The sequence below is a fragment of the Thunnus thynnus genome, chromosome 18 (assembly GCF_963924715.1).
Source record: "Thunnus thynnus chromosome 18, fThuThy2.1, whole genome shotgun sequence".
Lineage (NCBI taxonomy): Eukaryota > Metazoa > Chordata > Actinopteri > Scombriformes > Scombridae > Thunnus > Thunnus thynnus.
In genome coordinates, this window is record NC_089534.1 from 21,260,921 (window position 1) to 21,273,834 (window position 12,914).

General features: G+C 43.8%; 1 protein-coding gene across 2 annotated transcripts in view; it reads right to left on the minus strand.

Annotated features, from left to right (window-relative positions):
- The window catches only part of fut8b (fucosyltransferase 8b (alpha (1,6) fucosyltransferase)), an 88,411-nt gene that overhangs the window by 40,240 nt on the left and 35,257 nt on the right, over positions 1-12,914 (minus strand). For both annotated transcript variants that reach the window (XM_067572082.1, XM_067572083.1), the window contains one exon: positions 604-1,210. In XM_067572082.1, the coding sequence (XP_067428183.1) occupies positions 604-806 (203 nt within the window). In that variant the 5' untranslated portion in view covers positions 807-1,210. The remainder of the gene's footprint in view (positions 1-603; positions 1,211-12,914) is intronic.

A 12,914-nucleotide genomic window follows, 5' to 3' on the forward strand; every position in this document is an offset into this window, starting at 1 on the left:
TTTTAACTGTAGCTTTGAGTTTATTGGGGGTGTCAAGTTTATGAATGATGGTGAGAATTCAGCTGTCACTGTTGGCAGGGTCTTACCACTCACTGATTATGTTTATGTCAAAATTTGTATCCCAGTTTATTTGTATTTGGGATATGAAATTTTCATGGAACATGGAGAAACCTGGTAATATATCATATCCCTCTATATATGATTCTATCAAACAGAACTCAGGTTTCTGACATCCGCATGCACGTAAACCTTCCTTTCTAGTTTTCCAACGGAAAACCAGAGCAACAGTAAAGTTTGTTCTCTGCATTACCGGTGTCAGACTTTCTTTTAAGCATGTATATCATCATATTATTATTATTATCATATTATTTTTTGCTTGTTAAGTGAAGCCCTACTACAGAAGTTCAGTTGAAGATGCACAGGGCAGGCGTCAGGAACCTGGGTAAGGTTTAAGGTTTACAATCACAGTTAACATAAGATTTATAGAACATTTTGTCAAAACCAAGATGTAATGTAATGTAATGTAAATGCACTGGTAAGTAAAAATCTTGTTGGTGTTCAGTGTCGGCACACACAAGCAACTTTATAACAGTTTTCTGTTACCTGAGCGATTCGGCCATGCGCCGCAGGTCTTCATTCTGCTGCTTGAGCCGCTCCAGCTTTGCCAAGATCTTGGAGAGCTCCCGGCTGGACCGTTCTGGGTGCTCGCTGTCCCTCACCAAGTGACCACCAATGTAGAAGAGCAGCGTGCCCCAGGCCAACAGCACCAGGGTAATCCAACGCCATGAACCCGCCCAGGGCCGCATGGTTCAACCACACCCACCCGAAAATGCCTCTTGGTGTGCCTGTACACCCACCGACCCACCGGCGTGCCTGCCGGATGTGCGCACACACTCTGTGCCCCGTCACCACAAGTGCCACAGTGCCAACCTTGGCATCGGCATCTTTGCAGGGATATTATACAGCGAATGACAGATGAGAGGGTGATGCGCGCGTTTCTGGCTCAGGAGTGTATAAGAAAAAGCGGGGGCGTTATCCAGCGATCAACCACCTTTCTCCTGTGTGTGCTAAAGCATGGCTTAGATGTCTGTCTTCTGACGGCCTGATTGGTGTCCTCTCCTCTCCACCCAGCTCTGTGTTGGCCGGCTTATCCCAATCTGCCTCACTGATTTCTTACAGTCCCACGGGATTCTTTTACTGGAGTTGTGTCCTGCAGAAACAAAGAAAGACATGAGAGTTAGTTCAGCTTATACAAAAAAAAAAAAAAAAGTGTTGTCATGCAACTACTTTAAGTGCTTGTTGAGCAAACAGAGACAAATTAAAATAATTGAAGAGCAAGGCCAGTAATCCACCTTGGCAGATAAACAGACATGCCTCATACAGTGCCATACAGAGACAGAGCACAGGGCAGACAGACTGACAGATACAGCCAAGATGCTGCTGACTGGTCCCGACATAACCCTGTCTCAGCAGACTACAGGATTGATCATCATGACACTGCAATTTGCATTTACATAGTGATGTGCGGTCCCCGTGCTATGCTGCAATGCTGTTGAGGCAGGACAGGGATGCTCCACTTTCTACGTCTTGCCTGCTTGCACGTTACACAAACACACACTTCCATTGATGCACACACTAGTCGCTCCAAAGTACAGTACAAGCAACCACACGAACAAGAATATATCTTTTATTTTCTCGACATCGCGCACCACATCTTCAACCAGTCTACCGCAACCCACTTCCAACATTTCTTCCCAACATTTTTAGTTAAAGCGCCTCTAAGCCCGACATTTAATGGATTTGTTTGGAGATAGCTGTATCACACAAATGTTCTTCCCAACCATTTTTCCTCCTTCCCAAGCAACCCGCTGCCATCCTCGTAGCCTCCGTGACAGAATGCAACATTGTCAAGGTGATACGGTGAGTTCAATGGAGCAGAGGGAACGAAAAATCCCTGGATCATCACTTCCCTTCATCCCAAAGCAGCGGGGGAGAGGGAGATGGACTCGTGCCGGGTTTATAAAGCAACCTTCGCTGTCAACTCCCCAACAAAGCCCTGCCACGCAACTGAGACTAGTCGTGTGATGGGATGAAGACTGGCAGGTGTGTGCGTGCGTGTGTGTGTGCGCGCAATATTCAAGTGTGTGTGCATGCGTGCTATCATCTCTTGAGTGTGTACCACAGCGCACTGGAATAATGCCAAGCATCTGAGACTTGATGTGAGTGGTGGTGGGGTGGGGTTGATTGACACGTCGCAGTGTCTCTGGTGGTTCTGCCTGTGAGCGTTCAAGACAGAGGAAAGTGTTCCTTCTGGGGTTTGCCTGGCAGCACAGAAGTAGGTTAACAGTAGCTCATCATGTTTACCATGGCAGCATAGTTGATATGTAGGACATAAATGGTGCCATGCTGTAATACCACAGAGACTGTTCATGCTTCGCTGCTGCAAACTGCCCAGAATGCAGCAGCTGAGGTCATGGAAACAATGAGGTGCAAACTATTCTCCTTCATTTCTTATTGAAAGATGAGGGATTGCTGAAATCTGTGCAGACGGTTCTTCTTTGCTGGTGCTGTTGTGACTAACCTAGGCTGACACAGTGGTGGCTCCTCTTTATGCATGCAGGGCAAGGATGTGCTGAGCTGTGTTTTATTATGGAAAATAAGAGCTGCAAGAGGGTAGCACTCCACTAGCTAATGCACGACTGGGACTTTACTAAAAGGCAGGCTGCAAAAACCCTTGTCACTGTGTTTGAGGAGCTATAATGAGGTTTGTGTTCAGTAGACTAAAACTGATAAATATAAAACAGTTGGATGAGGCAGGCAAGCGCTGCCAATAGGATATGGAAAAATTTGAGATAACACTTTTAGCTAGAGCTGCTCTACTGTACTTATACTTGAAAGTCAATTTAACCTAGTAATGTATTACAGGTATAATAATAAAACTTGGACGTGCAAATATTGGCCAACATCTGACTGTGATATTGGTCAAGATAATAGAGCTAAAAGCTAATATTTGTTTTAACACCTGTTTAGAACAAACCCAGTAAGAGCAAATCAGTTTTATTTAAAAGGGCAAGCCACTGATTTTATACATAAAGGTCAGTTTATTTTCGTCATGGAGAGTGCTTCTTAGCCTGTGAAAACAGTTGTATAATGTCTTTTGTGGCTCTGTAGGGAGCTTTTAAAGTCTGAGAAAATAACCCTGAGGATATCATCAGGATTATCTTGAGTTAAGCTTGACACTTAAAATATTTAACAGAAAACCTGCGTCATAAACTGGGGGCATGAAATTTGAAAGACAAGATCCTTTAAACAGGGAAAGTGTAATGAAAGACTCTGTTGAATAGCATTATGGGAATTGTAGGATTTTGTTTTTTACGCTTCGCTACGCACTACAAGTCAGGATATTTCAGCCTCTCTGCTGTTTTGATTTTGACGATTTGCTTTTTAAATTTGTCTTTGTAAATTTGCAAATCCTCCCACTTTATGGAAATGCAAGACTAAATTGACAGAGTACCCCTTTAAAGGCCTTCATAAGCAATGCCAGAAACATGTTACAAGGTCAAAAGAAAAAAAATATCAGCATAATGAGATATAAAAGAACAATGAAAAGCACATATGTTACACTAAAGGTCATAAATGTGGAGTTTTGATCTTTGGAAATGGCAATGGACTCTAACCTTACCTTACAAGAGTGAAATTATTACGCAGTCTAGTGTCATTAGAAGCAAAAGCAAAATTTAGCCTCATATTTGAGTCTAGATTGTAGAACAGTGTGAGCTAATCTGGTCACATTACTGGGAGCGCACAGTGTGTAGAGGTGAGAAAGCAGAACCTGGGATCAACCGCTTGCAATTAAATACTGAAGGTTCTCAATAATCATTATTACAGTATGTAATAGTATAGTATGTACTCCATCTCAGAAGATACCAAGCCTACAGGATTATTGGTTAATTCTCTCTTAAAATAAAAGCCATCTCTACTAACTCTACATTATGAAAAATATCAATCTAGTGAATGGTGTCAGATAATGAGGGAGGACGGTTTTACAGATCCTTTTCAACATGCCTTTGAGCTTAACCTTGGCTTTGATGAAGTGGCAAAGGAGAAGAGAAACACATTCATGGTGCCTCTTGGTGGTTTCAGATCACTTATAACTAAGAGAACAAGGAGACATCTACTGAATCCTGTGTCAGCAGAATGTGGCCTGATTAAAGAGAAAATGACACTCTACTACAATTTATTCCACTGATGAAGATCTGGCGGTGTAATCTTCCACCAGCGATATAGCCCAGTGCACAGCACTGAAGATTTTTGCATTTTCTCAAACCTCTCACATCTGCCCTTGAGTTGCCACCAACAGGGACTAAATAAATAATGGAAATTATAATGATGTCAGTTAAATAAATAAATAAACCCTCTGTGGTACAATTATTTCAAAGTTGGACTGTGTGACAGATATGCTGACTGTGGGATTTTAGATAAGTTGGCCTTATACAGTAGTTCCCTTTTTTTCTCCACTTTCTTTTCACCAAGCCCCTCCTCCCTCATCTTCCAAGTGAAATGATTGTGAGGTTTCAGCATCTCTGGACAAAATGAAATGTGTCCTTTTGAATGTCCAGTCCTCCTACTGTATACAGTAAGTGGAAGGAGCAAGTGGGCCTATGCTGTTCATAAATGCACCCCCTACACACACTCCCCAAATCTTCCTCTCGATGTTGTGCTTCAAACATCATCACTCTCTCCACAATGCCCTTCACATTGCTTCATGGCAACCGAGGGGCCTGCTTGGCCGGTAAAGCCTGGCTTGGTACATGTGGAACTGCGGGGCGGCTGTCACCGCTGTCACAAAATACCCCTGCGCCGTGGCAACATGCAGGAGCCTCGGGGGTCAGCAGAGATGACCTGTTTTCAGTCCTGCTAGTGAATCTTCAACGTGACTCAGGCCACCGCAGAGGTCATCTATCAGCAGGCTCCGGTCTCCAGGCAATAAGCACTGTGATGAAGTCCACCGCTGAATTATGCATGGAGCTTGGCCAAGGGCGGCTTCTATTACACCAATACGACCACTCCGGCTTGGGGACAAGTGGAAGAGAGCGTCATCTATACCACATATATCTGTCGCTTCTCATCTATGTTGGTGCAGGAGAGTGTATTAAGCCCCGTTTCAACCAAAAGTTCCAGGTGCATTGGGACCAGAGGAACCAATTTCAGGAACTTAACTTGGAACTTTTCCACTGCATCCCAGGAACCAGGTGGATCATGCAAATTAGACCGATAAGGAATTAAAAAATGACAGCAGCACTTGAAAAGCTGTATTCACACATGAGGACAAAACATCACAGATTTGTCCTGTTGTCCTTTGTATTTACTGCTGCATTAGCTGGATGTAATGAATGAATGAAAAGGAGAAGTCAAGAGGAGGAAAATGAAACTGAGAGCATCTATCTCCACAGTAAATCATCTGTTGAGTGTCTGATGGTTATTTCTACTTCAGAACATAACCACCATGAAATAAACAATCAGAAAATAAGGTTTTATTTCTCTAATTCAGAGGCTTTGTTCTCGCTACCACCGCTCCCTCTCTCCATACACTCTTGAGGTCGTTTGACCACCGCTACGCTGTCTCTCTTTTTCTGTTGTTCTTTCTTAAAATGAGTAGGGAAGTCAACAACAAAGCCTAACCTTGCTAACGTGAAGAAATAAAGAGAAATGTCCTCTACTCGTCCTAAATCGATTTTATTAGAGCACTTCCTTGTTTTGTGAATGAAGCGGTACACAAGTTGAAGCAGCCATGCTGTGTGTGTTTGACCAATCAGTGGCAGTCTTCCCTGCAAACCCAGCCCTCAAAGTTCCTGTACTTTTGGAAAGTACTACCCTCCCAGCAAGGACATTTTGAGGGATATAACAATCACCCTGGAACATCATTTAGACCCTGGTCACTCTGGTGGAAAGGCAGGTAGAGGAACAAGGTTCCTCAGAAGGTTCTTAGTCCCTGGGGAAAGTTCCTCCAGTAGGGCTGTTGCAATAACCGCATTATAGCGATACTGCACTATAGACAAGCCAACCATGGTGGAAGGCAAGCAACCACCACAACTGTGCTATGTTCATGTTTTTTCTTTTATTCATGAGGCCAGGCCCTTCTTGTTTTACACTTCAATGCGTGTGTATTGAATGTTCAGCGGCTCATCCAGTCCGGCCTGGCAGCTCCAGAGGATCCCGCCTGCTGCGCACAACGTCTCGCACATTGTGTTCTCACTTGTGGGGTTCCACAGAGCCTCACCCGAGCCTCCCACAGCCAGCATCCAGAATAACAATCTGATCTGCTGGGGATCGGTGCCAATGCTCAGTGGTTAAAAACACGTCCATATGAATATTTTGTCTCAATTATATGTTTTAAACTCTCCTGGGTCACTGCATAGCCAACCAGCTTGCCATTTAACCTGTGAGGTAAAGTAGCTTTTGACCAATCATACAAGCTAAAGGCCCATCCAGCCAGACTCCATTCATAAATCCCAGGTTTAAGGGGACTCGGCTGTTGGCCAACTTTCCACATGGAGTGAGTCTTCCACGTCTGTAAGGTACTGCTGCTCCATTCGGCCGACACAGAATCAGACTAACATACCTTGATTTTCACAAAAAAAACAAACAAAATGGTGATAATACCACATGGACCACATACCGTGCTGTTCAGCCACCCTAAATCACCGCAGGAGAAATTCCTTCACCGCGATAGCCCTGGTTGCCAGGGGCAACCCTAAGGGTGATATGCAGCAAGATGTGCTACATGTTATGGCATGTAGTGTGGTGATGTGGTGACAGAGATATGATGTGTGTCTCTAGAAAACAGACAGGTAGGATGAGACCAAATGCACGGCAGCACTGAAAGCAAGTCGATGGGAAAATGAAAGTAGACACATCTGTAGCTGTGATGCAGAAATATCTTTCTGACAGGGGAGGCTGAATGTTGCCAACAATTGGGCAGCAGCTGCATTAAATATTTAATACATGAAATTTGGAGTATTCCATCGAACATATGACCAGTTCAATCCGAGATGTCAGATTCTCAGTATCGGCTTATGAGCACAATAAAAAGGGGAAGCTTGCAGGTGTTTGGACTACAGAAATGTAGCAAAAGAAACACTGACTGCAACTCTCTCAGCAATTGTTGACCATTATATATCCAGGGATAGTTTGCTGAGCAAGTTGTTCTACAGAAACAACCTACTTTATAGCTATAAAGCTACACTCATTTCCACCTGATGGCCGGCCGGTGCAGCCAGTTTGCTACAAATGGCCACTGAGCAGCTTTTTTTTAGTTATTTTCTCAGCTGGTCTGGAGGTTCAATCCGACGACCTTCCGGCCTCCACTTTTGTTTCCAAGGGATGAATGACTCTAGTGTCAGGAACACATTTCAAATACAAGAACCAGAACAAAAGACACTTACTGCTGGATACGACAAAGATGTAAAACAAAAAAAAAGAATCAGGGGAAGGCACTAAAAAATTGATCATAATGTTTTAATGCAAAAAGTAGCAGCGGCAGAGGAAAACAACACAAATGTTTCATGAACAAAAGGTTATAACTTGAAATGTTTGCTCCCCTGCTTCCTGCCATTTGCAACAAAAGCCTTTACGATTACATTTTGAATGTGACTCCCTGATTATTTCTTTCCATCAATACAGTATGAATATCAGCAAAACGTCTGACTCACTCAGCAGCAGTGAGTGCTCCCACTCCCAGAGCTGCTTTTCGCTTCTCACTTGGCGCGCAGCTGAGATGCGGAGACACCCTTTGGCTTTTTGGGGCGCCCCGGTGTTTTATATGCATGCGGATGCCTGTGAGTGGGTGTGTGGGAGTCACCTGGCTCGGTCGGGTATGGCTGACTGCGCACACACACACACACACGCTCGCACACCTACACACATATAAAGGAGTGTGGTGAATATTTCATGAGCTGCTGTTTACTTCACAACATTTTGAAGCTGAATGCGCAGGAGTCCATTAACTTAGGCTAAATTGCAGAGAGAAAGCCTGGTGTGGGGACTAGCGTGGGGAAAGAGAAGAAAACAGATAAATGGGTAGCCGGGAGAGTTAAAGGTTATGATGACTGCAGCTAACATTGAATACACTGAGGTCATGTCCTCACTGTTATTTCTGGGAATTTGGGGGGATTTTAACAAGACTATTTTAAGTTCTACAATTACAGAAAACTTAAATAGGTGCTTTAAAGGCTGATTCTTATCCTCAAATGTGACTTTTTTAGGGCAAACATTTATGTTGAATAAAAATAAAATGCAGAGCGCAGAGTTTCATCATTCAGACCATCATGTAGTGGGATCAACTGAACAGCTGCATTAATTACTATAGTGTGAAAATGTAATGATCCAATCCTGAACTACACATGAAAACAAACAGTCTGGACATAATGTCTGTATAGAAGATGTTACAGCTAAACAATAATCTTTAGCATTAAAGATGACAGTATGAGTAAATGTAAGGTAACAGTACATTTTGAACTTTTGAAAATGAACATGCTTTTAAATAACGACACAAATACACAAATAACATGCGATAGCTCACGAGCACCGTGGAATTACACAAGTTCAGCAAGCGCGACATGAAAATCACTCAAACATACATAATGCATCAATAAAACATTTCATTGCTGCAGTTTACTGCTTCGCAATTTTTGTTTTGTTTACCTGCCAACATACAAAACAGAAAATCAAGGCTGAATTACCAACCGGCAAAGCAGGCAGCTGGTCTGGGGCCCCAGACACAGAGGGTCCCTGAAGCCTCGGGTTCGATGCATGTCAGTGGGTTTTTGTAATTCCATTAATTGCGGATGTGAATTTGCAGCACTAAAGTATAATATCAGCTAAAGTCGGTCCTGTGTTATTAGCTTATCTTGTGGATCTTATGTCAAAATCCAATGTTAAGGTCTATTGGATTTGAGTTATATTGTGTTCATATGATGAAAATATTCCTTAACTGTGTTCAAATGACCATAAATAACAAATGAAGTACTATCCCCCGTAGGAGTACTGGTTGCATGACTTAACAAGAGCCTGAAGGTGACAGGGCACACAGACTAAACAGAAGAGTACAGAAGGTGGGGGGGTAAAAGTAGGAGAAGGAGCAACCTAACAGGTAAATTCAGCCATGCAAATAATGTTAGAATCATGTCAATATTTGCTAGTGATGTCGGCCTGCCAGTGTACAGGTTTGGACTCAGTAGAGACATCATATGATTTGGTCAAGGTTACCAGAGAATTTTAAAAAAAATTAAATGTTTGTCAGTTCTTTTCAAAGAGCTTCCTGTATTCAAAGAGCGACACACTTTTACCATCAAACGGCAACTATCTGAGCAGCGCCTCGACTCCGGCGCTGAAGGCTGCCCACCTCATCGCAACTTTGGGATTAAGTCTCGCAGAAGTGGCTAAAGGTCTCAGAAGAAGTTCTGGGAACGCAACCGCTGAGCCCGCTGCAGCTTGGCATTCAGTATCAGAGCTAAGCACACAGCCGCTCCTTCAAGGTTATCTCTGTGGAGAATTCGCTGACAGCAGGATACACGTGCACGCGCCGTTCACACGCGGTGACACAGAGATAGGCACCCACACACACACCTCATTGGCTCAGTGTGTGTGTGTGTGTGTGTGTGTGTGTGGGAGGGGGGCGGAGGCGGGGGGGCATGTTTGTGTTAGTTGTTTATGCAAACAAGTTTTTAATTGAGATGGAGGGACATGTGATTAGCAGTAAAAAGCGCTGATCATTTCTCTGTTTTATTACTTTTTATGTCCAAATAAAAATGTGGACCTGGGCGGGGGCCCCACCTGCCAACCCAATCTGTCTCCTGACGAGTGAAGGTGGATCTCGGGGCTCAGACATGGTCAAGGACGGCATTGTAAATTCACCGTGTCACTGAGGGTGATGAACTGGCTCTGCAACGGTGTGTGTGTGTGTGTGTGTTTGAAAGAGAAGGGGAAAAGAGCAAGAGTCAATGCCACTCAAGCAGCTGCATGTATCATGCCTGGGACAGAGAGGACATTAAGTGTGTTTTGTGTGTTTGGTGTGTGTGTGTGTGTGTGAGAGTTTGAGCGAGTGTTTATTTGAGGATAGGAAGGTTGCAAAAAAGAAAACACTGTAAAACTAAGCATCATTACAAATTGATCGTTTACTTTATACGCAGGAGTGTCGAGAAATACAATCTGTGAGAAACAGAAAAGGGGAAGCTCAAGGTCTGTGTTATCCATCCACCTTGAGCTATATCGCTGCTCAGCTCTTCACACACACACACACACACACTTCTTGTCTCTTCCAGTTTCTGTTCCTTGTAATGAGTCCCAATGACGGCTGACCTTTCACGGCCTGGGGTGCCAGGGACAAGCTGCGGAGGTGGGGGCAGTAAGGGAGGATAGATGGGCCTGTGGTGACCCCATACAGAGGGTGCCAACCTTCATTCAATCCCTTTAAAGTGGCCTAATGAGTGACTGAATAGACAAGAGAAAAGAGAGAGCGAAAAGAAGGGGATAATAGAGGAAAATCAGTGGCCAGAGAAGGAGGGAGAGGAGGAGGAGGAATAAAGAGGACACTGGGAGATAGAACAGCTACTGTTACACTGTAGTAAATTGTGCGATTTTATCATCTGAATATGCAGTGATGCATAATACGATACGCCTGGATCCACTGAATATGGATTTTGTTCAGATTACAATCAGACCTTTGAAACAACTTGGAAGTGGTCAGGCTCACATTTTGATTACAATTATATGTAATTTGGCTGCAATACACAATGAGAGCTCCATAAAAAAAAAAGATGGAAAACCGGTGTTCTAAACACGGGAGTATGTCAGTTAATACACCCACAGGAGATATAATAGGCATTTCTAGGTTAAGTGGATGCGCGACCGTGTGAACCGATGAAACATTCTTTGTGGTCAGATATCAAGAAAAAAAAAAAAAAAAAAATCACATTGAAATGGCTTGAAGTGTAACCACAGTTCGGATGACAGGGCTGGCAGGAGAGTTAAGGGAGAAAATCAGAAATGACACCACGGTGAGAACAGACAGAGAAAAGAATGTGTCTGAGGTGGAAGCCAGCAGTTAGGGGACACCAACCACGGAGGAAGACAGCGAGAAAAAATCGTCCTATCCCAATCTCCCAATAAAAGCGAAGATTGACGAGAACAGGGGTCTAGGCAGTCTCTTGTGCAATAAGTTACATTTCCAACAGCAATAAGCAGCGCACCCCACCCCTGAACACTCCCTACCTCACTCATCTTCTGCGACAGAATTTACGGTCAGCGGTTAACTCCCATTATACAGTGGCTCAGGGCAAAAGCAGCCCCCCGCCCCCGCCCTCCCTTCTCCACCCACAAGTCAAAGTGCCCTCTCCGAGGCCGGGGCTTGAATGATAAAGCAATGACTGTGGAAGAGAAAAGATGGAGAGGAGGGTGAGGCAGTGGAAGGGGAAGAGGAGGAGGCGGAAGAACAAGGAGTAGGGAAAAGTAAACAGCACAAAACTGCCCAGACAGCAAGAACACCCAAGAAAAAAAAAAATCATAGAGAAAGAAAAAATAAATAAAAATAACAAAAAGGATTGTGGTAGGAAAGGTGGGAACCAGGGAGGTGGTAATCAGAAGAAAGATGGCGGATGTAGACACAGAGACAGAGGGGGAGATGAAGAGAGCTCCCCGAGGGGCCCCCCCGAGTCCTGACTAATACAGAGAAAGACTTCTATAAACAGCAGTAACACACACAGCTCCCACCGATTCATCCTTCTCTGCTACATTACCTCCATTCTCTGTCTTCAACCCTTAGCTTCTTTGCTCTGTGACCTTAAATCCCTGCACTGCAAAAAAAACACATCAGCGGTAACAAGTGACATGTTTATTTATCCTCTGTCTCAGCTTTAAAATCTTACTTTTTTTCCATCCAAGACAAGAAAAAAAGAAAAAAAACTAGCTAATTGCAGAACAAAGTCGAGTGCAAGATACAGGAACCTGCAAGAAACGTCTTCAAATGAGTGCCTTCCTCTTGAAATAAAGCACCACTCCGTATATTTTGAAATGTCAACCATTTTAAAAGTCATTCTTGTGCAAGCCGTATCAAAACTTCTTGTCCTTGCATGGTTTTTTTTTTTTTTTTTTTAAAAGAAATTGCTGCAGGTATTGAAAATGCCCTGGTGATTCAGTGATAAAAAAAACCTGCCACCTCCAAGCAAGAAGACCCTGACTCTCATGTTCTGGTCTTTTCTGTGTCTGCTTCGCCCTCCACGTTTGCCCTTCCCGTCTTGAGTTTCCTCCAGGTGCTCCGGTTTCCTCCCACACTCCAAAAGACACGCATGTGACATGAAATGAAAACTCAAAAACTGCCCACAGGTGCGTGCGTTGGTCGGGTCTATATTCGCCCTGTGATGAACTGGCGACCGGCATGAATAAATGTAAAAGCGGACTATGAAATTAATAATTGACAAGTTGAGATGGGTGTTTCTGTGCCGTGCTCCTGCCTGACTGCATCTTTGCGGGTGTGCTGCTGCTGCTGCTGCTGCTGCTGCTGCTGCTGCTGCTGCTGCTGCTGCTGCTGCTGTCCTCTCAACTCTCTGCTCCCCTCACTTTTGCTTTATTCTGGTCGCCGGCTTCCTTTTAACTCCGTTTTTTTTGTCTTCCCTCATCTTTACAGATTTTTGTTAGAGCTTGACATTTAAACCCAAACCCATTGGGACCTGCCTAGAAAAGACTTGGGTAAGCTCGCACTGAATTTCCCATTTAATTGCTTTGCTTTAGGTCAGAATTGTTTGAAAAAGTTAAAACACTCTTACCCTCACTTAATGATGTGAAATTACCTAGCAATGTTGGAATTCAAGGGGCTTTGATATATATTTGATTATAAGTTTAGCTGCAGTTTAGACAGA